This window comes from Petaurus breviceps, unplaced genomic scaffold (genome assembly GCF_028583685.1).
Source record: "Petaurus breviceps papuanus isolate PSGF00001 unplaced genomic scaffold, PetGlider_PUasm1.0 90451, whole genome shotgun sequence".
NCBI lineage: Eukaryota > Metazoa > Chordata > Mammalia > Diprotodontia > Petauridae > Petaurus > Petaurus breviceps.
This window is the reverse complement of record NW_027187258.1, coordinates 1,833,441-1,857,752: the sequence shown is the minus strand read 5'-3', so window position 1 is coordinate 1,857,752 and position 24,312 is coordinate 1,833,441. Positions and strand designations below refer to the sequence as shown.

The 24,312-nt window shown below is 45.9% G+C and overlaps 1 protein-coding gene across 1 annotated transcript in view; it reads right to left on the bottom strand.

Annotated features, from left to right (window-relative positions):
- The window catches only part of TEX11 (testis expressed 11), a 215,916-nt gene that overhangs the window by 7,095 nt on the left and 184,509 nt on the right, over positions 1-24,312 (bottom strand). The window contains 10 exon segments of the mRNA XM_069062473.1: positions 11,672-11,740; positions 12,498-12,606; positions 13,380-13,529; positions 15,554-15,626; positions 16,843-16,959; positions 18,254-18,324; positions 19,298-19,384; positions 21,344-21,384; positions 23,164-23,223; positions 23,844-23,929. Of these exon segments, the coding sequence (XP_068918574.1) occupies positions 11,672-11,740; positions 12,498-12,606; positions 13,380-13,529; positions 15,554-15,626; positions 16,843-16,959; positions 18,254-18,324; positions 19,298-19,384; positions 21,344-21,384; positions 23,164-23,223; positions 23,844-23,929 (863 nt within the window).

Below are 24,312 nucleotides of genomic sequence, written 5' to 3'. Positions count from 1 at the left end.
ATTTACACCTCCCTAATTAATTCCCTCTCCCACTCTCTATAGCAGCTCTTCCAAACCTTTTTATACTTCCTCAAGGGTCCCAAGTCAACAAGCCTACTATGTGCCAGGCACTGTGCTAAATGCTAGAGATACAAAGAAAGCCAAGATGGCTTCTGATGCTCCCAGTCTAATGAGAGAGATGACCTGCCAATGGCTATGTACAAACATGATGTAGACCGAATAAAATCTAAGTAATCTCCAAGTGAAGGCACTAAGGTTAAGGAGTCCTTGGGAAAGGTTTCTTGCAGAAAGTAGCCAAGACTTGAACAAATCTGAAGCCAGGAAGCAGAGATGAGAAGGAGAGTTCCAGACATAGGAACATAGGGGACAACCAGTAAAAATGCCTGGAGTCAGGAGATGGTAGGGTGCTATGCAAGAAAACGCCAATCAATGCCCACTTGCTGTTCCTCATACATGAGAGTGCATCTCCTGCCTCTGTACATTTGCATAGGCTAAGCCCTCATGCCTGGGATGCCTTTCCTCCTCATATGACTTCCTTCAAAGCTCCAGGAAGGAGGATTCTCCAGTATCCACTTGGGATGTGTTCTGTATGTACACGTTGCTTCTCCTGAGAGAAAGTGAATCCCTTTTTTTCTTTTTTTTTTTGTCTCTGTGTCCCCAGTGCTTAGTCCCCTTGCATAGTGCTTAAAAATTCTTGTTGATTTGAAAGTAAGACATGATGAGTGAGTGGATATGGCAGATGAATAAGGAGCAGTCAAATATTACTGAGAGAACTTGCAGGGGAAGTGGCATAGAATGGGAGGTGGAGGGAAGGCTAGCAGGAAGACCTCATTGAGTGTGAAGTGATGATGTCACATGCAATTAGAAATGTCTTACAGGTAATTGGCAATATGGGATCTGAACCAGAATAGTTGGGGATGAAGCTGTAGATTTGTGAGTCATCAGCATGAAGGGGGTATACAAAGCCATGAGGCAGGCCTAGATAACAGCAGAGAATGTCCATGCATAGGAGTGCGTGTGGAAGGAATAATGAGAAGGAGCCATCAGCGTGGGGTTAGCAGTGTCAAATGCCGTGGAGGGGTCAAGGAGAATGAAAGCAGAAAAAAAAGCCGCTGCACATGGCAGAGATGCCTTCTCAGGGAGCTACTTTGAAGACAAATTAGAGGGAGGTTAGGAAGGAAATGGAGACAGGAGGTAGCTGCCATTCTTTGGATAAGTTTGGCAGTAAAAGGAAGGGGAGAAATGAGATGGTAGGTAGCTAGAGAGGATAGTGGGGTCAAAGGGTCAAAGTTTTTCCACAATGAGCCATGTATTTCTGAAGGCAAAAGCTCTTAGAGAGGACATTAAGAAGAGAGGTTGTGAATAAGAGGTAAAAGGGGATGGGATAGAAAGCACAAGTTTCCCCTTAGACTGGAGGAAGGGATGTATGAATGTAAAGGGGGAATGAAAGAGATGAGCTGAAGTGAAAGAATGGAGAGATAAGGGAACTCCCCATCAGATGACCTTTAATTCAAAAGAGGAAGGTATGGGGCCATCTGCCTAGAGTCAGGGAGGTGAGGGGGGCACTGAGGGCTTAAGGCAAGAGGAGGTTTAGAGCTGCTGGGGAGTCAAACCTACTAGGGAAGGGATCTTTACACATCAATGAGGACTGATTGAGACGTCCTCATGGATATGCAAGAGACCAAGGGTCTGGGGGTTCTGTTGGGTTTTGTGTATTTCTCCAGAAATGTTACACCATTCAGGAGTAAGAACAGAGAAAATGGACAGTGGGGTTATCCAGGGTTGGGAAATGGTACAATGGGGACAACAGTTCAAGGGAGGCAAGGGATTTTAGGGTGGTGATGAGGCAACGCCTGAAGGAGCTGACTAAGGGGCCAAGGAGAGACAGGGAGAAGTAGTTAGAAGCAATAAATAAAAAGATGAATGAAAAGTATATATTAAGTGCTTACCATGTCATTTAACAATACAAGGTATGGGGTGTAAGTATATCAGTGGTTACTTAATATGAGGTGGAGATGAACGTCAATGGATGGGAAGGATAAGGAACTAAGAAAATGAGGTGCTGGATAAGTTAACCTCTCTGAAGGCCAGGCTCATAATAGGAACAAAGTAAACCAAGGAAGAGAGAATTGGGCCTTGGACTCAGCAGATGATAACAGAGATGTTTAGAGAGGAACTTTACATAAGAAGTGGAAGGATGAGGGTAATCTGTACCCAAAGTAGCAATGGGGGATAAGGTATTTCCTCCTCACCCACTGAGTCCAACGGAGCAAGAGAAGGTCAATTTTCCACAGGAGAGTACAGTTGGGTTTCAGTGAAGGCAAAAAGGTAAAGAAAAGGCTCAACATAGAGGAGATCTTCTGGCAGAGAAGATTCCAAGAGTCTCCAAATGTGGGAAGTGACACGGCTGAAGATCAAGCATAGAAAGAGGTGACAACGGTCAGCAAAGAACTGATTCGATCTCAGCCTCATTGGTGGCCAAGAAGAGCCGAATCCCAGACTCCTCCTCACTCCACAACTAAGATCTTGCACTGTGACATAGAAGCTTTCTTCCACCTTCAAAAACATACAACACTTCCTCTAAAACCAAGACTGTTCCTTGTCCAGGTCTCTGTCTGCACCGGCTTCTGCAGCCACTCGGCAGCTTTTTGCAGGGGTGCGGAGCCCATCTTTTTACGTCTCCCTTTCTCTAACAGCCAGTATGTGCCAGTGGATAGAGGTGCTTAATAAAGGTCATTTGATCAATAAAGAATGAATGGTAACTAGAGAAAACAAATATGTACAAGCTGTTCTTGTGCAACCTCAACAGTAAGCAGAATAGGGGAAAACGAGCTACTCCATGGAAATAGCCCATCTCTGCCTGTGAAAAGTTAACGTGTCCAATTATGCTTTGAGAGACAAGCAGTAGATCAGAAAGAAACTAGGAAACATTCAAGCTTGGACAAGAGTCTCTCAGAACGGCTCTTTTCACTTGATATTCCTCTGTACCTGAAAAACAGGAAGCAGAGGTAGGGCTATGCTATTTCAGGGGGAAAGAAAGCAGCCAGAAGAGAATGTAACCCTGCATGGTCTCCCTCTTCCCCACCCTTGCCTTCTCTCTCTCTCCCTGCCTCCTCCAACCCCACACCCACTACCTACCTGAAACCAACTACCATTCACATTACTACAGAAAATATGCCAGGAGGTCCAGGGGACACTCAGAGCTTAGAAATGAACTCTTCTTCCTAAAGAGAACTTTACAAATTCTCCTAAGGTGCTCAAGTTACTAATCAAATTACTCATGTAAAGTTATAGAAACTAGCATTCCCTAGATGCCAGAAGACTCCTAGCAAGACAGGATCCTGGATTTGGACCTCAAAGGGACCTTATCAAATCAAGGGCAAGCCCCTCACTTTCCAGAGGAGGAAACCGAGGCTGAAGTTCAGTGACTTGTTCAAGGTCACACAAGTCAATGCCAATTTGTGCCAAACTGTCATCTCCCTCTCCTGGCCTACCTGCCTATGTGCTCCCATCACATGTGGGCCATTGAGCTCCAGCAGGAAAGGCAAAAAATCCAGCTCCCCCCCCCAACCCAGCCAAGGCTTGCTTGCTTTCATTTGCTTATCAGAGCAGGGGGTGGGGAGCATGCAGCTGCTTCTGGGGACCCTGCATTGCTGCACAAAGCCTTTACTCCAGACAGGGTCCCTTTGCTGAACTAGGAGCACTGGAAGAGAAGGTTTTGGAAGCTGCTTCATTTCCCCTTCTCCTTAGCTACCAGTAAAGGTCTTTGTGGGGGAAAGCCCACAAACAAGGAAGTGACAGGTGCCACTGCATTTCTAGGCCAGGAGGCTTTGCAGCTAGGGAAGCTTTCTTCGAACTAGACTAACCCCAACAGGCCACACCCCCAAAGCCTTACAGTGTCCCCACCACAACAGGCATCCTGGCAGAGCTGTTAACTAGCCTCTGCTGGGAGGCCTCTAGCTACATCCAATTTCTGCACTGCCCAAATTGGTAGGAAGTTTGTCCTCATGTCGGGAGCGAAAATTTACCTCCCTGAAGCTCACACCAATTACTCATAGCTCTTCTGCCCAGGGCCAAGTAAAACAAATCTAAATTCTTGAGTTGCCCACCCCCTGCCCTCTGGGCCACCAGCCCTCTAGGTAACAAACTTGCTTTTACTCCTTTTCGTCTTCCATTCCTCCCACCTTCTCACTTACTGAGACCTGGCTTCCCTTGCACCCCTTACCCCTGACTCACTGGGAGAGGCAGAGGAGTTGGAATCTTCCTTGCTCCCCATGGACACTTCCAGGTTTTCCCTCTACCCCCATCTGGTACCTATTGTCTCCAGAGCACCAGGACATTCCTCTTCTCTCCTCTGTGAGTTCAGGGCCTGGCTTACCATCTGTCCTCTCTAACTCTTGCCCTCATACTTGGGGAACCTTCCCAGTTCCCATGAACCATTCCTCTACCCTCCTCAGTTATGCACAGGGATGGCCATGCTCTCCATCTTGCTATCACCCACAAATGCATCACCTCCATGCTCATGATAGCTGGAATTCTTTCATTGGAACACAATCTTGGCATTCCACTTCTCCTGTCTTGCACACCTAAACCCTGTCCTTAGTCTTCACCTTGACCTCCAACCCCTCAGCCTCCTCCCTTCCCCATCTTGACCCCTTGGTGAACCAGTTCACCTCTATATTGTCTTCTTCTCTTGAGCTTCTTGCCCCCTTATCCTATCATCAATCTTGCCCTGCCAAGGCTCAACCCTAGTTTACTCTACCAGGGCTGCCTTCTCTCCTGTTCTCATGCTGATTTTGTCACTATTGGGTCCTCGTTGCTGCAAGGCAATCTTCCCCATCTCAGCAGAGAACCTTGCCTCATACTTCACTGAAAAATGGAGGCCACTTGCCAAGAGCTCCCTCTCTTGTCCCTCATCCTCATCTTGTGCCACTCAGATACCTCCCCCACCCCCACCCCCATCTCCTCCATCAACCAAGAGGAAGGGATCCTTCTTCTAGCTGAGGCCAACCCTTTCACCTACACAAGTGATCCCTTCTTCTTCATCTTCTCCAGCAGATTGCAACATTTATCATCTCCATGGTCTCACTAATCTTCAATCTATCCCAGTCTACAAACATGCCAGTTTCTCCCTCCTTCTCAAAAAGCCCTCATTCGGGCGGAGTCAAGATGATGGAGCAGAAGCAGGACCTCCCCGTGGCTCTGGCTTCCACCTTCCCCAATCCATGTAAAAAGGGGACTCTAAACAAACTTTGGAGCTGCAGAACCTACAAAATGACACAGAGAAGCTAACCTCCCGCTGAGGACAGCCCAGCAGGCCAGCAGAAATCAGCCAGCACAGCGCTCTGGGAGCCCAGCCCAGTCCCACACCAAGGCTTTAGCCCCAGGGCGGGCCTGACCAGCTGCCAGCCAGAGGGACTCCAGATCAGCAGCAGCTGTGGCTGATTCCAAATTTATCAACACATAGATGCGAAGGACAAAGTGAGAGGTCAGTGCAGTCTGGACTTTGGGACCCAGGAAGTGGGAGTGCGTGGCTTTTGCCCCCGGGGTGAGAAGCAGCTGAGACATGCTGGCACAGCCAGCCAGCGTGTGGCAGCTTCAGCTCCTGGCCTGCAGAGTGTAGGGGAACCAAGCACCAGTCTGAGGGGTAATCACTCTTGCTTTAACCTTCTTGGATCTGGATCGCAGTCTAGGGTGGAGGTCCTGGGGTGTGTGTCCAGCTTGCCAGAGCATGTAGAGACCTCACAGAGGGCACCCATCTAATACCTCTGGCAGCGGAGAAAACCCCAGCATTTGGGACGAAAGCTCCCCTGTCTGGTGGCAGAATCCTGCTGTGGCAAAAACCCCAGGGGTCAAGTGACTGATGGGCTACATGACCATGCAGAGGAAACAAAGCAAACAGAAGATTTCAACATTACACTCCTATTTTGGGAACAATTTGAGCAAAGCATGGAACAGGAGGAAGACAGTGAAGTCAGAACTCCTACACCAAAAGTTTCAAGGGAAAATACGAGCTGGTTACAGGTCATAGGGGACCTTAAGAAGCAGAGAAGAGAAGTGGAGGAAAAATTGAGAAGAGAAATGAGAACAATGCAAGAAAATTATAAAATGAGAGTCAACAGCCTGACTGAGGCAAATCATACCTTAAAAAAATAGACTAACTCAAATGGCAAAAGAGGCTCAAAAAGGCAATGAGGAGAAGAATGCCTTAAAAAGCCAAATTTGCCAGATGGAAAAAGAATCTCAAAAGCTCACTGAGGAGAATCATTGCTTCAGAATTAGATTGGAGCAAATGGAAGCTAATAACTTTATGGGAAATCAAGATGCTGTTAAACAGATCCAAACAAATGAAAAAATAGAAGGCAATGTGAAATATGTCATGGGAAAAACCACTGACCTGGAAAATAGATCCAGGAGAGATAATTTAAAAATTACTGGACTACCTGAAAGCCATGAACAAAGTAAGAACCTAGAAATCATCCTCCAGGAAGTTCTCAAAGAAAACTGACCTGATGTTTTAGAACCAGAGGGCAAAATAGAGGTTGAAAGAATCCACTGATCACCTCCTGAAAAAGATCCCCAAAAGAAAACTCCTAGGAATATTATAGCCAGGTTCCAGAATTCCCAGATTAAGGAGAGAATATTACAAGCAGCCAGGAAGAAACAATTTGAATTTTGTGGAAATGCAATAAGGGTAACCCAGGATCTGGCAGCTTCTACACTGAGGGATCGAAGGGCTTGGAATATGATATTCCGGAGGTCGAAGGAGCTGGAATTAAAACCAAGAGTCACCTACCCAGCAAAACTGAGTATCATGTTTCAGGGTCATTCAATGGAATAGAGGACTTTTAAGCATTCTTGCTGAAAAAAACAGAGTTGAATAGAAAATTTGACATTCAGATACAAGAAGCAAGAGAAGCATGAGAAGGTAAACAGGGAAAAGAAATCATAAGGAACTTATCAAACTTGAACTATTAATATTCCTACATGGAAAAACGATAATTGTAACTTATGAAACTTTTCTCAGTAATTGAAGGGAATAGAAATATATAGATATAGATATATAGAGATATATATGTCTATATATGAGGGTATATGGGCATATGAATACATATATGAATGTGTATATATGTATACAGGTATACATAGATAGAGGGCACAGGACCAATTTAACAGGAAGGGATGATACTTAAAAGGTGAAATTGAGAGGTGAGAGAGGAATATAATGAGAGGAGATGGGGACAGACGGAGTGGGGTGGACTATCTCATATAGAAGAGGCAGGGGAAGGTGGCTGCAGTGGAGGGGAAGAATAGGGGGTCGGGGGGAATGGGTCAACCTTGTTCCCATTGAGTTTGGCTTGAAGAGTGAATGAAATACACACTAAATAGGGTATCTCGCCCTCCAGGAGAGTAGGGAGGGAAGGGGATGGGGGGGGATGGTGGAAGGGAGGGTGGGCTGGGGGGAAGGGAAGTTGGAGGCACCCACTTTTGAGTGGGGACGGGATCAAGGCAGAGAATAGAACAAGTGGGAGGTGGGATGGGAGGGAGGGAAATGTAGTCAGTCTTTTACAATATATCTACTATGTTATTGTTTTGCATTAGCCACACATGTACAACCTATACTGAGCTGCTTGTCTTTCCAGTGGGGGTGGGTGACAAGGGAGGAAGGGAATGAATTTGGAATTCGAAATTTTAAAATCAAATATTCAAACATATATATATATATATATATATATATACATATATACACTATTTTACATGTATTCGGGAAATAGGACATATAGGCACTGGGGCATAGAGATCCAGTGGAAAAGTCAAAAGGGGTATGGGAGAAGATATGGGAGAGAACAGATTGGAGGAGGGGATATCCTGTGGGACTGCTATTTTGGGGTAGGGGGTAGAGGAAAAACGGGGAGAAAATTTGTAACTCAAAATCTGGTGGAAATGAATGATGTAAATCAGAAGTTAGTAAAGCCCTCATTCGATCCATTCATTCCCTCTAGCTAATGCCCCATATCTCCCCTCCAATTTGTGCCTTACCTCTTTGATAAGGCCATGCACTTCTTTCCTCTCACTCTATTAAGTCTCTCTCATCTGGCTTTCTACCTCAACATTCCAACTAGAAATGGTCACTTCCAAGTTATTAATGATCTCTCAATTGCCTAACCCAATGGCCTTTCCCCAATTTTCATTCTCCTTGACCTCTCTGAAGCTTTCGGCACTGTTGATCACTGTCTTCTCCTTGACCCTCTCATTTCTCTAGGTCTTCAGGAAGCCCCTTCTCCATTCCCCTCCTCCCTCTCTGACTACTCTGTCTCCTTTGATGGCTCCACATCCTGCTCACACTTAGTAACCACGAGGGGCCCATAGGTCTATCTTGGGACCTCTTTTCTTTTCTTTTCCCTCTATTCTACTCCATGGTGTGATCTTCTCAGCTCTCACTGATTTAATGAGCATTTGGGGGGGGGGAATAAACAAGTTTATTTGTAAATTATTTTAGTCAACATACATAATCGACCTAAAAGCTTCAATAGAAGGATAAAGTTTAAAACCACTTTGAAGTTCCTCTAAGTGATTTTTTCCCCTGGATGGTCACACCAGATGGTCCCTAACCCCACAACCATTGGAATATTTCCATGAGAAGTCCCCAGGCAAGTTACGCTAAGGGTTATAATACATACTTCACCCAGCAAATCGCTTCTATCTCCTCTATCCCTTGCATTCAGTCTAGTAACTTAACTGATTCAGTCTCCCTTCGGTTAAAAGGAAAAAAACCCAAATCTATTAAGACCAAGCATACATATATCACTATAAGAACTGTACTAGATAATTTGCAAGTATCAGGGAGAGGATGCTGGTGGAAAAGTTTGGTCATAACCAGTTTTGTTGCAAAAGGACCCTGTACACATTTATATCAATTCTCGTACCTTACAATTTTAGCTAACCAACAAGTCATAACAGAAACATGCATCATGAGAAGCCAGAATTCTCACCCATCCATCCCTTCTGCATATTAGCAACAATGCTCACTCACATCACTGAGGTCTGTGAACAGTCACTTTTCGCATTCATCCTGAGTAAAAGATGCAATGATGTAAGTACAAATGCAACATATTATAAACAATTTCTTACAAAACAAAGGCCACAAATTAAAACCAAAGTATTTTACAGACTTTACTACAAAACACCATAAATTGGCCTTCACTTAAGCTCTTTCTCCCTGTATCCTGCGAGCCAGCTGGATGTCTTCAGGTATGATAGTAACTCTCTTGGCATGGATGGCACACAGGTTAGTCTCTTCAAAGAGACCCACCAAATATGCTTCACCAGCCTCCTGAAGGCACCAATCGCTGCACTCTGGAACCTCAAGTCTGTTTTGAAGTCCTGAGCAATCTCCCTCACCAACCTCTGGAAAGGAAGTTTCCTGATCAAAGGCTCCGTTGACTTCTGGTAATGGCGAGTCTCACGAAGGGCCACAGTGCCAGGCCACTAGAGGGGGCGCTTTCCCTGACAGCCTTTGTGGCCAGCTGTTTGTGTGGAGCTTTCCCACCAGTGGATGTACGAGCAGTCTGCTTTGTACAGGCCATCTTGTCTTAACAAACAGTTGACGTTTCCTCCGCTGGATTCCCTGCTGATGCCACCACTTCTATCCGCCTCGCTCTGAGTAACTAAAGTCTGGGAATACTCCTGTTCTGATCAACAAGCAAAACACTCTGCATTCCTTTAATGAGCATTTCTATTCTCTACTTCTCCTGCTCTAATCTCTTTGCTGACCTGCAGTCTATCTTTACCTACACATCCCACATCTTAACCTCAGTGTGTCCAGAACTAAACTTCTTAGCTTTTTCCCTAAAGCCCTTTCCTCCCCCACCTTTGTAGTAGTGGACAGTAGGGGATAACCCAGTCTTCCAGGTTCACATCCAGGAGTGATTCTGGACTCCTCATTACCTCTCACTCCCTGCCCCCCCATATTCAATGTATTGCCAAGGACTACTGATTTCACGTTTGCAATATGTCTTGAATATACCCCCCTTCTCTCCTCTGACACTGCCCCCCACTCTAGTGCAGCCCCTTAAATCACTTCATATCTGGACTATTGTAATGCCTGCAGGCCTCAAGTCTTTCCCCAATCCAGTCCATCCTGCAGCCCTCCCTCTCCTCCATAAACTCCAGTGGCTCCCTATCACCTCCAGGATCAACACGAAACACCTGCTTAACATTCTTCAAAGTGTACTCTTCCATCCAGTGACCCTGGCCTCCTGGCTGTTCTATATGTAAGACACTCCAAATGGTCCTGGCGTTTTCTCAGAGTGTCCCCATGTAATGTTAATGGGATAGGAAGATCTTCCCTGTGCATTAATAGGCCTATGTGACCACGTGCCCCCCTTTCCCAGGTCTAAAGATACACGTCTATTTCAATAATGGCTATCTTGCTGCTTTCGTAGTTGGGACACATCCCGAGTCACATAGAGCCCATTGGGGGAGGAGCTTTCATAAGGAGAATCTTGTTGGTGCTCTCCTGGTCTGGTGGTTGTTCAGACAGTTGGAACCCTGTCTGTTGGATTCTTTGTAGTTATCTGTAACTAAAGTAAGATTGTTGACCCCTTTAAAGGTGTCTTTCCTTTAGAAAAGCAGATCAAAGAACCTTCCTAACAGGCCAGTCTGGGTGTGTGCTAGGGTACTTGCTACTTACACCCCAATGCCTAGAATACTCTCCCTCCTTACCTTTGCCTTCTTGTTTTTCTTCAAGTCTCAGATACAATCCTACTTTCTACAGACTTAATTGTAGTGCCTTCCCTCTAAGGTCTAAGCCCAATTTCTCCTGCCTCAAGCATGCTGTGTCCACCATTAGACTGGGAGTTCCTTGATGCACAACTGTCCTTTGCCTTTCTTTGTATCTGTAGTACTTGGGACAGTGCCCAGCACATAGTAGGTATTCAAGAAATATTTACTAATATAGAATACCTCTTCTTTGTGACATGTTCTCTCAACTGAATCCTTATAATTCCTTCATAGCTTCGAGTCTTGTCACTGTCCCACATGCATTCTTTGGAATGCAACAACAATGTGCCTTTTAAAAATGGACTCACCCAAACTGCTGGAGACAGTGCCTCCTTCCTCTGCTACTGCCAGCAGTACTTGTCTGGCCACCAGGGGCCATGGTGGCTAATAAACTGAATGCAACTTAGGGCACATTAGCAGCTCTGTACTGGGGCCTGAATTCAAGAGTAAGGAGAGAAAAATCCAGGTGCAACTGAAGCTGGGACTCAGCTGCCAGATTGTCCCCACTCTGCTTGAGGTCATTTGGAAGCTAGAAGGTAGAATTTTGAAGTCAGGGACTTTTAATACCGACTCCATATTGTCATATTCATGTGACCTTGGGCAATTCATTTAATGACATGGAAAATGGCAACTAACACCTCTCCAAAGAACACAGAGAGCTGTAACAATGCCTGAGGATGGGGGGATTCCCCTCGGGCCCAGCAATATCTGGAATGCAGACTGTCCTTTGACACACCATCATTGTGATCCTTCTACACAAACATATGGTCATAAGGATGTATCTACCCTGAAACCTACTAAGCAGAAAATGGGAACCTGGCTCCATTCCCAACACTCCCTCTGGAGGTTTGCTTTGGGTAGCCGTGTAGACTCTCTTAGCTTGACTTACTGAGCGGCTGATCGCATGAAGAGCACCCCATGAGGCAGCACAAGGTTAACGAAGTTGTGCAGACACTTGCTGGTGATAAAAAAAAAAAAAAAGAAGAAGAAACCATTTTTCAGCGGATGCCCAGGTGCAAGTTTCCCAAGGGGGAGCCCTGGGGCCCAGGCTAGATGCACACACCTGAAGGGGCAAGTGTGCTGCCACCACCCACTTGTCACCATTGCCAGGATTCTGCCAAGAGTGACCATTCTGTTCTATGGGCCAGTTCAATTGAAAGCAGCTCTTTGATTTCTCAAACATGCAAGAAAATATGGGATCTTAGCTGGGAATCTTTTCCTGGAGAGTATTCTCTCTGCTATTCTTAGACAGGGAAATGGTATCTTATTTCTCTCCTATGTGTACACGAAGAACTCTGACAATAGCCTGCTGGTCTATAAGTTGCCCATTGCTCCACAAAAGGCACAGGGCAGCTGCATATTCTCCTGACACACAGGGCCTCATTGTCCTTCCTCATACCCCTTGGCCCTTGGAAGGGAGTAGCTTCCTGGAGGAAGGAAAAGATCCAGGGACTGGGGGGAGTGCTGGGCCCAGAATCTAGCACAAGCTGGTCACCCTAAGACTTGCATCTGCAGCCCTGTCCTGTGCTCTCTGGGGATCTCTCAGACCCATCTCAAACTCATCTCACCCCTCTCCTAGGGTGAGGCCTGCAAAGCCAGGTCCTCTGGCTTCTGCTGCTCTTTCTGCCCTGCTATTGTTCTCTGTGACCTTGGCCCTCAGTGGGAACACAGTACTGTCTGCTCAACCACACTGGCTCAGGTACACAAGGCCTCACCTGAACCTCACGGCATCGATGGCTTCTCCTTGCAGGTACTGACATAGGGCCTTTTGCAAGGCCTTTCTCGATATGTTGGGATGGTGGGCGGGGCGTTCCATTGCTACAGCTTTCAAAACAAGGGTCAAGGGGAGAAGTTATCAGTAAAGACAGCAACATTCTCAGAGCATCAGCCATAACACCACAGCCTATGGCCTCTTTGGCCAAGATGGTTGGAAATCAATAAAACTCGTTTTCTACAATGACAAAGCCACAGATGCTTTCTGAGATCACTTCTTATTTCTTCTTAATGGCAGAGGTGCCAGGGTGTATGTGTCTGTGTCTGTGTGCATGTGTGTGTATGTCTGTGTGTCTGTGTGTGTATGCATCTCTGTGTGTATATGTATGTCTGTGTGTGTCTGTGTGCACATGTGAATCCCTCTACTGGGCCCTTAGACAGAAATGAAGGAAAAACATGAAGATTACTTGAAGAGGGCTCTACTAACAAGGAGCTTGGTGGTGGGCAGTAGTATAGACTGTTCCCCAAAACGAGGACAGAAAGGATAAATGGTGCATGAAGTGATGGGGGATAAAAAAGGTCAAATCAAGATTCCAGTGTAAATGAAAAGAGCAGATTATCCAGTGTCTGGCTAATCTCGGGCCCAGGAGCCTTCTGATCAAACACTTTTCCTGCTTTCACTGAGGGTGAGCATGGAATATTACATACATGTAGTTGCTGGGGCAACCGCAAGCTTCTTTGTCATGAGAGGTTCTACGGTGGGGTGAGCAGGGTGTCGGTGAGAAACAAATAAAAACAATAAACAAAGAACAGGCTAAGAACTAGGCCCCAGAAAGGCCCCTCCTCCATGCTGTCAGCAAAGGCAAAGCAAAGAGAATCCTTACATGCAATCGTTTCTAGTATTTTGGTCTCTAGCTGAGGCAGCTCCCACACAGACTCCAGGAGGCCGGTCAGGCCTGCATCATTCAGCTTGGCTCTGGCCTCAATCTCATAAAGGAGAAGCAAATTCTCAGTTGGATCCTTGGAGCCGTCCCCTGACGAAGAGGCAAAAAAGCCAGTGGTTCAGTGATTACAGCCCATTATTTTCTCCTGTTCTCGGCTAGGGAGCTTTGCAGGAGGAAAAAATGAATTTCATTTACAACTCCAAGGTTATTCCAGCCCCCGGCCACATTCACTGAGCAGTGCCCACGCTTCCTGAAGTCACTGCCAGGTTTACCAGTGGCCCGAAGAAATGCCAACGCAACACTGTGGGTTCTCCCACCCATGGGGAGTCTAGTACTGTAGACACTCGATAGGGGAGCGGGGCATGGAGCCATGGACTCATGTCAGTGATTCTTAGTGTCGGAAGGTTACAAGAGGGTACACTCTCTGAGTCCTCTCTGAGGCCCACACAGCCTCCACAGCATTGGGACAAGTGACACTGGAGCTTGTTTCACCACTGGCTCCAAACATACACAGGTTCCCCCCCAACCCTAAAATGAATTGGGGGGGGGCATCCTTCCCATTAAAAAGTTCCTACTCCTTGGTCCTCTTGCCCTGGGAAGCTATGAAATAATCTTCCTCTGATAGCAAGGCCTTGACTGATAAACATCTTGAAAAAGTTGGTGATGCCTGATGCTTCCGTTGCCTCAGTATCTAACCTCAGCCCCTTGCACTTGGGTTTCTGCAGGGCACTGAAGGACAGGCAGGCTACAAGCATTGATTAAGCACTTACTGTGTAGCAAAGGGCACCAACCATTTGATTGCTCACTCACCAGCCAAATGGGCTCCACCATGTTTCTTCCTTTGCCCTCTTGATTCTCCTCCTCCTCCTCCTCTCTTCTCTCACTGTACCTTTGCAAGCTCTTTACCATCTTCCCTGAAGTGGGTGCTCCCCATAAGTAAACCTGGGCTCTGTCATTTCCACAACTTCAACTACAGCCTCTAAGGAGATAATTCACAAACCTATATGGGAGCCCATGACCCAGCTCAAGCCACAAGCCTCCATCTCCAATGGCTTAAAGGTCTACCCCACCTGGACAGCCCAAGAGCACCTGAAATTGAACCTGTCAACAGCGGACCGTCCCTCAAGCTGCTGCCCCTGCCCTCACCATTCCTGTCTACCAAACACAGATGAAACTGCACGCTTCACTTGGATTCTCTCCTCTCGTTGATTACGAAAGATAACCTGTAACCAAGGAAGCCATTAGGTCTCTCTGGTTCTTCTAGTGGTAATCCTGGTTGTGTGGCACTCAACTCCAAAAATGGAACTTTTTTTTTAAAGTTCTATGATATTTTTAGTTATCTTGTTAAATTTTTTGTTAAATATTTTCCAATTAATCTTTTAAAAAATGTTTTTCATAGGGGCGGCTAGGTGGCAGTGAATAGAGCACTGGACCTGGAGTCAGGAGGACCTGAGTTCAAATCTGGCCTCAGACACTTAACACAAAACTAGTGGTGTGACCTTGGGCAAGTCATTTAACCCCAATTGCCCTACCTTCTGCCTTCCAAAAAAAAAAACACCAAAAAAAAAATGCTTTTCATTACAATTTGAGTTCTGAGTTGTCTCCTTGCCTCCAAAAAGAAGGCCAATATTTGCCACAGATACACACACACACACACACACAGAACCATATAATATATCCTTCTATCCATCACTTCTTTCTCTGGAGGTGGATAGCATTTTCCTTCACAAGTCCTTTGTAACTGATTTGAAGGATCCTATTAGTCAGAATAGCTTACTCATCCACAGTTACTCTTGAAACAAGCGTGTTGTTACTGTATGCAGCGTTCTCTTGGTTCTGCTCATTTGCCCCTACATCATTTCATGCAAATCTTCCCAGGTTTTCCTTAAAGCCATCCTACTTGTCATTTCTTACACCACAAGTTATTTGGCCATTCCCCAATTGATGGGCATGCCCATCACTTTCCAGGTCTTTGCCACCACAAAGAGAGCTGCCAAAAAGGTTTTAGAGCATACAGGTTCTTTTCCTTTTTCCCTGATCACTTTGGTATCACAGGGCAGAAGTGGCAGTTCTAAAGTACAATTCTCTTCCCAGCTTCCCAGCCGCCATCATACCTGCCAATTGCAGGACATTCACAATTTCTTTGCACCCCTGCACATGCTCAAGTGCACGAGTCAGCATCTCAGTCTGTACAGCAAAAAGAACGGCATTAAGTTAGAACAAAGAATTTCTCAACAATTTATCAAAAGAGCAGCTCTGAAAATCCAACATCCTTATGGCCCAAGCAAACGGGAGCTGAGTTCGCCTCCATTTCTCAAACCACCGTGGTCTCCTCACAGCCCCGATACTCCTGAGGGGGCATATCACCATCTTCGGTGAGTCAGAACACCATCTGCTGGGCCTAAGCAACCAGACTAAGTCACCAGGACTGAGGCTTCTTCAAAGAGGAAAATTCTGAAAAAGGGAGGGAAACAATATTATGGCAGATAATCCAGCCCTCCTAATTATTCACTGCCTGTGAGGCCTTGGATCCACCACTTAATCCCTCAGAGACTCAGTTTCCTCATCTGTAAAAATGAGGGGGTTGTGTCAGAAGTTCCCAAAGGTCTGTTCCAACTGTGCAGCCAGAGTTGCAACTGTTCTGAATCTAGGAAATGAGAGCAGCAGGAGGGGTAAAGGGCCACAGAGTCTGTCCTGGCGACAGGTGGCCAAAGGCCTGGGTAATAGTAGCATGGAAAGAGAAGTCTGGATCTGAAAAATATGCGAGAAAGCCAAATGATAACAAGTGACTTACAGCAAACAGGAGAAAGAAACGGGAAGCACTAAAGCTGACCCCCCACACACACACATTGGCATCAGAGGGGACAAGATGCTCTCCTTCTGCCAGGGCACAAGGAGCATTCGGCCCAGATCAGGGCCCTCTCATTCATACTCAACTCGACTTAATGAGATTTTGAAGAGATGCAGTGCTGGACTGAGAAAGCTGGATTCAGTGAAGTGGATTTCTTACTGAGGCAAGTCAGCCCATGAGTCACTTCCTTTCAGACACTTGGCAAAGCTGCCAGAGTGGATGAACTCTCCCAAAGAAAGAATATGAAAAAACCAGTAAAGGACTTGGACAAAAGTCCTGGGGGCACTCATGGACACAGGGACACACAGAGATGGCCAGGTGACAAAGGAATGTAGAAGCTGTTCAATCCACTATGAGAAGGGAAGAGGAGAAAGAGACCAAGCCAAGCTATGTCATGCTACCATAGGCCTCTTGGAACAAAACAGGACTGCAAACAGAGGTGGCTGGAAGACCAAAGGAAGGGAAGACACCAGAAAGAAACAATTCCCTTCCCATTGCTTGGATCTCTCCTTTATAGCCGGATGGTGGACTCTCCTCTTTGCCATATGTTACCTGTTGGGAAGTTTCTGAAGTGCTTCTCCCTAGTTCTAAATCAGTAGCAGCCACCATCAGCAAGCACATCTTTTGGGAAATCAGGACAGCTTTTTCAGAGGGACAAAACTGGGAGAGCTGAGGAGAAAATAAGCAGAACATGAGCAAATGGTGAAGACTCTGCTGGGCTGAGAGGCCCAGCCTGGTTGGACGGCGTAGGCCTTCACCTGCACGAAGGGCTCAGCTTTTCACTCACCTTCATTTTGTGGGGTCTGACACACCTTCCTCAGGGAATCCCACCCTCCCAGCACCAAGATTGACTGTCTGCCCCTTAGTTCATTTAGCATGGGATTTTTCTCCTCAGTTTGTGTTATAATTTCCAAATGGTTCCTCATGACAAGAGAGTCCTTCTTGGTGTGAAAGAGAACTAAAAAGCACGTTGATATTTTGGATTTGCTGAGAAGCCATCTGGGGCTTCTCAGAGGGCTAAGACTAGGTCAGGAAGACCTGGTTTCAGGTTCTAACTCTGACATATGCTAGCTGGATAGCCCTAGACAAGTCACTTAACCTCTAGGAGGCCTGGAGACTCTCAGACTTTAAGTTTCAGGTAAGTTGTTGAACTGTGCTGGTAGAGGGACTTGCCACACCAGGAGTTTCCTACACCACTGAATTCATTGGTCTAGACCGAGAGGACACAACAAATTGGATAAGCTTTTGCACTTCACTTGGAGTGGGGAACACTCCCTGGACTCCCACTGCAGAAAAAACCCAACATAACCCAAAGCCATGTGCAAATCTGAAGTACCACCCCACTGAGGTCATTCAGGAGAAATTGAGACCCAGAGGGGAGAGCATAAGGGAAGTGGGAGAGCCAGACCTAGAGTCCAGGTCAACACACACTAGCCTTAACCATCGACAACTCTGATCCTGCTGGAATCTCAAGTCTGTTCCCTTTCTATGGCCCCCTCTGGGCCTCCATTTCCTTTTCTGTAAATTAACAGGGTAGAATCCAATGACTTCTATGGTCTCTTCCAATTTTGACTTTCTAGGATACATTCAAGCAGACATACCATGGCTCGGTAGCCCAGAGCTTGCAGGAAGAAAGGCCTATATTCTCTAGGGGTGGAGCTGGGGACCACACCCTCAAGTACCCACCTCCTTTTAAGTCCAGCCCTGCTCACACACATTTAGAGGTCCCTTGGCTCTAGGCCATCCCCCCTTTTTTTTGGAGGGGGGAGGGGAGAGCAACTAGGGTTAAATGACTTGCCCAAGGTCATATGGCTAGTTTTTGTGTTAAATGTCTGAGGCTGGATTTGAACTCAGGTCCTCCTGACTCCAGGGCTGGTGCTCTACTCACTGTGCCACCTAGCCGCCCCCTAGGCCACCCCTTTAGCACAGCTCTACTCTTCCATCCATAGCAGAAGAAATGTACCTTGTAAGAAAGCAGAAAGAAGTCTCGCATGGTTCCCGGGCACTTCTCAGACTGCATGGCCAAGTTCCAGGCTCAAAGTAAACACACTCACTGCTACACCTATCCTGAGGGGAGTCAGGGGAGGCCTTCCTACCATGGAGATTCACACATGCATAGAATAGTGGAGGTAGAAGAGCCCTTGGTCCAACCCCATCACTTCTCAAAGGAGGAAACTGAGGCCCAAACAGGCAAAGGGACTTGCCCAAGGATATGGCTAAAGCAGGACTCAGACCGTGGGCCTCACCTCCCCATGGGTCTTACTCTGCAATATTTACTTTGTGACCCTGACCACGTCCCTTTTTCTCTCTGGGTCTTCTCAGTTTCTTCCCTTATTTGACAGGGTGGGATTTGATCAAATATCAATAGGGGCCACTAATTTCTATGTCCACATGTCAAACCTAAGTTTTCAAATGTGATGTTATTTATGTTTTATTATATTTTCATTTATTTCATTAAACATTTCCCCTTGGCATTTGGATCTGGGTAAGGCCTTCCTCAGGACTGTTGTAGACTACATGCAGCCCTGTGAGGGCCACAAGGGCCACCCTGGGACTAGAGACTTCTGAGAGTCCTTCTGATTCTGACCTTCTCTGATTCCATGAACTAGAAATAAGGGAAGAAATTAAATTCAGTTGAAAAAAGTGAGGCTCAAGCAAATCCAATATTTGAGCTGGGCCACATCTCTGGAACAGCCAAATTACAATTCAGTCAAAGGAGAAAGGTTCTTGGAGACTGGAAATGGACTTTTCCCATTTCCCTAAGGTCAAGAGAATTTTTTGACAATCAGAACGTGGATATTCTTCATTTCATCCCTTTTCTCCCTGAGCTAAATTAGCACCTTGGCTATTAGCCACTGAGACCGTCACATTTCTGTGCTCCCTTGCTCCACGAGAACTGGTGTGTGATGGTTATTGACATTTGGAAGCTAATGGCCAAGATGAGACAAAGCATGGAAAGAGAAATCTGAAAGAGAGGGAAGAATTGATCAGTGGATTTGCCTCTTACCTATTTTTCGAAACCAATGGGCTTCATTAGTCTGCACATCCAAAGTCAGTTTCTCTTTTGCTATGGGCTCAGCAAGTCTCTGGTGAGCTGCATCAAAGACAGAATGTGGTATCAAAGCTTTGTACTGGGTACTTAAAAGGAATTATTAATCCTTCTGTGCCTGTGTCATTCAGCTCCAAGAATCAGGAAGACCAAACTCTGGAGAATCCGTTCATCTTTGCAAAGAACATATTCATTGATGCCATCGGATATAAGCAGGCATCTCTGTCACACTTTAAGCACATGCTATCTCATTTAATCATCATCAGGATTCTATGAGATAGCAACACTACGTACTGGTTCCATTGTGCAGAGAAGGAAATTTTAGTTCAGAGAGATTAAGCGACTTGTCAATGGCCACACACATAGCTAGTAAATTTCCAGGCACTACTGAGATAAGGAGATAAACATTAGGGTAAAGAAACCAACAGAAAAAAAAGAATGATCAGAAAGAAGCGAAGGGCTGCTCAGCAGACTGGCAAAGTGGACAAAAACGGAAAATGAAAATTGTTGGAAAGGCTGAGGGAAAACACGCACATTAAAGCCCTGTTGGTGCAGCTGTGGAACAGCGTGCAGTCTGGCCATTCAGGAAAGCAGAGTCACCAAACTGGGCACATCCTGTGACCCAGTGCTACTGCTACCAGAGGAGGACTTCCTACCATGGAGATTCACACCTGTATAGAATAGTGGAGGCAGAAGAGCCCTTGGTCCAAACCCGTCAGTTCTCAAAGGAGGAAGCTGAGGCCCAGACAGGCAAAGGGACTCAGACCAAGTGAGGGCCACATGAATCCCAAAGAGATTAAAGAAAGAGGAAAAGGCCCTGAGTGGGGAATGGCTGAACAAGCTGTGGTCTAGGAATGTGATGTGTGCTATAAGAAATGATGAAAGGGATGGTGTCAGAAAAACCTGGGAAGACTTACATGGGCTGATACAAAGTGAAGTGAACAAAAGCAAGAGAACTATTTACACAAATGACAACATTAGAGAGACAACCAACTGTGGAAAAACTCAAGAACTATGACCAGTGTAATGACAAACCACAATACCAACGATGAAGCCTGGCAGAGTGGCCAAGGCACTTAGGATGTGGAACAAGACTTATATATATTTTTGACGTGGCCAACAAGGGAATTTGTTTTGCTTGACTCTCCATATTTGTTTCAAGAAGTTTTTTGTTTGTTTTTTTCTAATGGAAGAGGGAAAAGTGAGAGGGAGAGAAAATCGATATTTTTGTTAATTAAAAATATAAATTTAAGAAAAAGAAGTGAGGGAAGGGAGCAAAGATTAGGAATTGAAAGAGTATTTATTGAGCTCCCATGGCATGGGATCATCCCATCAGCAGGGAGTACTTCTCACATGCCCCCCAAGTCCTTTGGAGAGACATGCCAGCCTGTGCTCTGTCAACACCTCTATTGCTTTACATGCTTTTAAATGGGTGAAATTATGGGTTGGGTTTTTGACCTGGGATTTCATTGGCCTAGGGGACTCCCTCTATCAATGCAGACTGGCAGCTTGCCTACAACTTCATCTTAATTGCCCAAGGAATTGACAGGTTAAGTGACTTGCCCAGTGTCCCACAGTCAGGTTGTGTCAGACATTGACAAAGACATCGAACCCAGGTCTCCCTGTCTCTAACAACAGTTCTCTCTCCACTATTCCACCCTGTCTTTTTGGTGTATTGTGACAAGGCTTCCCAGACAGAGTGAAAGAGAGGAAAAGAGAAACCAGGTAGAGGAAGAGGTGTACAATCTTGGAAAGCCAGGGGATGTCATTCAAGTCAGATTTCAAGGGCACTACTTTGTCTAATTACGGTCTTATGTCCAATTCTTATGGATGAAGGTCAGTTATGAGAAAGGAGCACAGAGTCCAAGGGTGTTTACTGTACAAAATATTAAGGGAGACTTCACGTTGAAGTCAACAGGCTCATCACCGCACTCGAAGGCCTTACTAGAGCCAGACCAAAGCATTAGCTGGACTACAAAGCGAGAAACAGCAAGCAGAGCTTACCCATCTTCAGCCAAGACCAAAGTCTGTTCATTTCTTCCTTTCTGTAATTGGAAGGATTAAAGGAAACACATGAGCAGATACCTCTCTCAGTATGCTCTGAGGCAAAATGAGAAAGTCTCTGAGACAAAGAGAACAATGAACCTTGAGTCAAAGGGTCTGGCTTAAAGGCTGGTGATGATCTTGGACAAGCCACCTCTGCCTTCCATGAGCCTCAACTTGCTCCTCTATAAAATGGGATCATTCCAGCCCTTCTGACTTCACATTATAAATATTATAAAGATCAAAGGAGAAAAGGAATGGGAAAGTCCTTTATAAGCTGGAAAGTGCCATTCAGGTCCAAAATGTCTGTTCTTATTATTCATAGCCTTTAGGCAGGGCTCTCTCAGGGCTTACTGGTCTTATTCCATTCTTCTCATCTTTACAATCCATTTATATCCTGAATTTTTGTGCTCACTTTCTCCTCAGATTCATCCTATGAGGGAGGGCAGGACTCGAGTCATTTTTATCTCCATTTTTCAGGTTAGGGTTCAAGGGTTAGAGTCTGTCAGAGTCAGAGGGTTAGAGTCAGAGGGTTCGAATTGGTTAGGGTCAGTTAGAGTCGGAGGGTTAGGGTTGGCTAGAGTGGGGTACCAAAACTGAGGTTCAGGGAGGCTGAATGGTTTGCCCACGGTCACACAGTGAGGTGCCAAAGAAGAGGTCTGAATCCAAGATCTCTAGCCATCTATTCCAAGTTTGGTGATCGTGATACTAATTTACCCTTTCTCGGTGAAAGGGGTATAACATGTATGATGAATGTATTTGCAAATAGGCTTTCAAGGAGGGAGAAAACTTTTCAACAAGATTTTTAAATTAACAGTTAATATGCAGACAGATCCTGTGAGTTAAAATCATAGAAGCCTTTCGTTTAGGAAAAAGGAAATATCCTTTGAGATCATCTGCTACAAAGCCCTCATTGTATAGATGAGAAAATTGTGCTTCAGAGAGGCAAGGGGACTTGCCCAAGGTCACAGAGCTCATTCCTGGGCCCAGAACCCAGGCTTTCTCCTTTCTAGGTTAGTAGCATTCCCTACACTGCATTAGCTTGTCTTTCTACAAATTAGTCTGATTTATCCATTAAATTAGACCCTAAGCTCTAAATGGAAACATTAGTCAGCATCATTAAAACCTACTTTGCATTGGTCTAAGAATTTTCAAAGTAATAAAAGAGCATTGTTAACAAATCTATGATTTGGCCTTTTCTTTCCCCCCCACCCAAACACACAAACACACCGAAGTTGTCTGAAGGATTGAGGTCTCAGTGCCAAGTGAATGGCCTTGGTAGTACACCTTCTATGATTGATACTCTCTGCCTAGAGCTGGCACTGAAGGCCGTCTGCAGACTTCCCTCATGCTCAGTTTAGGGACACCTGGTTGTGCAAGTCTGCTAGGAGACATAAAGGTTCCAGGCTATGGAACAAGGCGGGGAGGTGGGGGAAGCAGGTCTATCGAAGTCCTTGACCAAGCAGAATTCGGAACTGCTGGGGAGTTGGCAGCCTGAGCTATAGTAGTCATTTTCTTCTGGAGATTATCCCTCAGCAAAAATCTGAAGACATTTCCTTTATGCTTTCTAGAGGCAGAGAATTCTCTGAATGAAAACATGGATACCCAATCCTCCCTCAATTGCTAAATCCTTAGCAGAGCTGCTGAGTACAGCCTGCCTCCATTGGCTGATAGCCCAGAAACTGGGCAGAAACAGCGGACTGGCTCCTCCCAGGCAAGAGTCGGGGCCACAGGCATCTCTGTAGCCCCTCCAATGCATGAATCACCTAAGATTTCCTTACCTGTTTTCTTCAGATTCAGTTGTTTGAGAGATTTGGGGAACAACAAAACAAATCAAACACCTACAAAAAAGTAACAGGACAATCAGATGCCCCAGTGGCTCCATCACTGCCACTGTCACACCGAGGTGCCCTGATATAAAAACGGCTCATGGGCAATGGAATGGATTGCTAAAGGAGGTAACATAGGTTTGGCTGCTGGAGAGGCTCCCAAACTGGCTCCATCACCACCTGCCCCTATTTAAAGTGAGAGGCTGGATAAGATGGCACCTCCCGGCTCCTTCCCGAGGAAGAGGAGGAGGCTTCAAGGAACCATCTTGCTGAGCCTCAGTCACTTCACCTCTAAAATAGGTCAATATCTTCAGCATCATAGAGCTTGCTGTGAGGGTTGAATGAGAAAAATGGAAGGAAAATGCTTTGGAACACTGGAGTGCCTATCATGCCTACTCCTGATTCTTCCAGGATTATCTCTCGTTAACAGAGCTGCTTGCCATAGCCCCGTGCTGTCCATGCCCAGCCCTCTGGTAGCTGCCAGATGCCAGGCCATGGCCCTGACAGTCTTGGCCTCAACCTTTCCTTTCACTGGCCCATTAAGGGGGCCGAGGACCAGAACCAGCTCCACCTGCTGCCCACAGTCAGCAGCACATTTTGGGTCTTCCCTTGTACCTCTGCCGCCAACTTACTTCAGAGCAGTGAGAACTTGTTGTAAGTCTTGGGGATGTTGAGCCAAGTACCCCAGGGCTCTCAGAGCCGTATCTTGCTGCCCATTCTGCAAAGAAACATGAGAGTGACTTGCACAAACCCGAACAATGTTCCCATAGTCTCGATTCCTTTTCCTTGAGAAAAGAAGATAATATGAATATGTTCGTTCTGCATTCTTAGAAGAAAACTACTCAAAGTTGGGACAATGAAGACACAATTCACTGCCCTGAAAAGAACAGGTCTGAATCCATGCCCGCAGCCTCCGTCCTTAACAAAACTCGAAATGCCTTTTGCAAAGACATTCGCAGGAACAAACAACCAGCCCCTTGACCTGCTCTTTATGTGTGCCTCTGCTCAATTTCCTGACCATGGGATGGCTCCATGGCTCCTCCAGCCTTCATTCAGCTCATTTAAATGACTATAGCCAGAGGTCTCTTTTGCCTCCTTGAA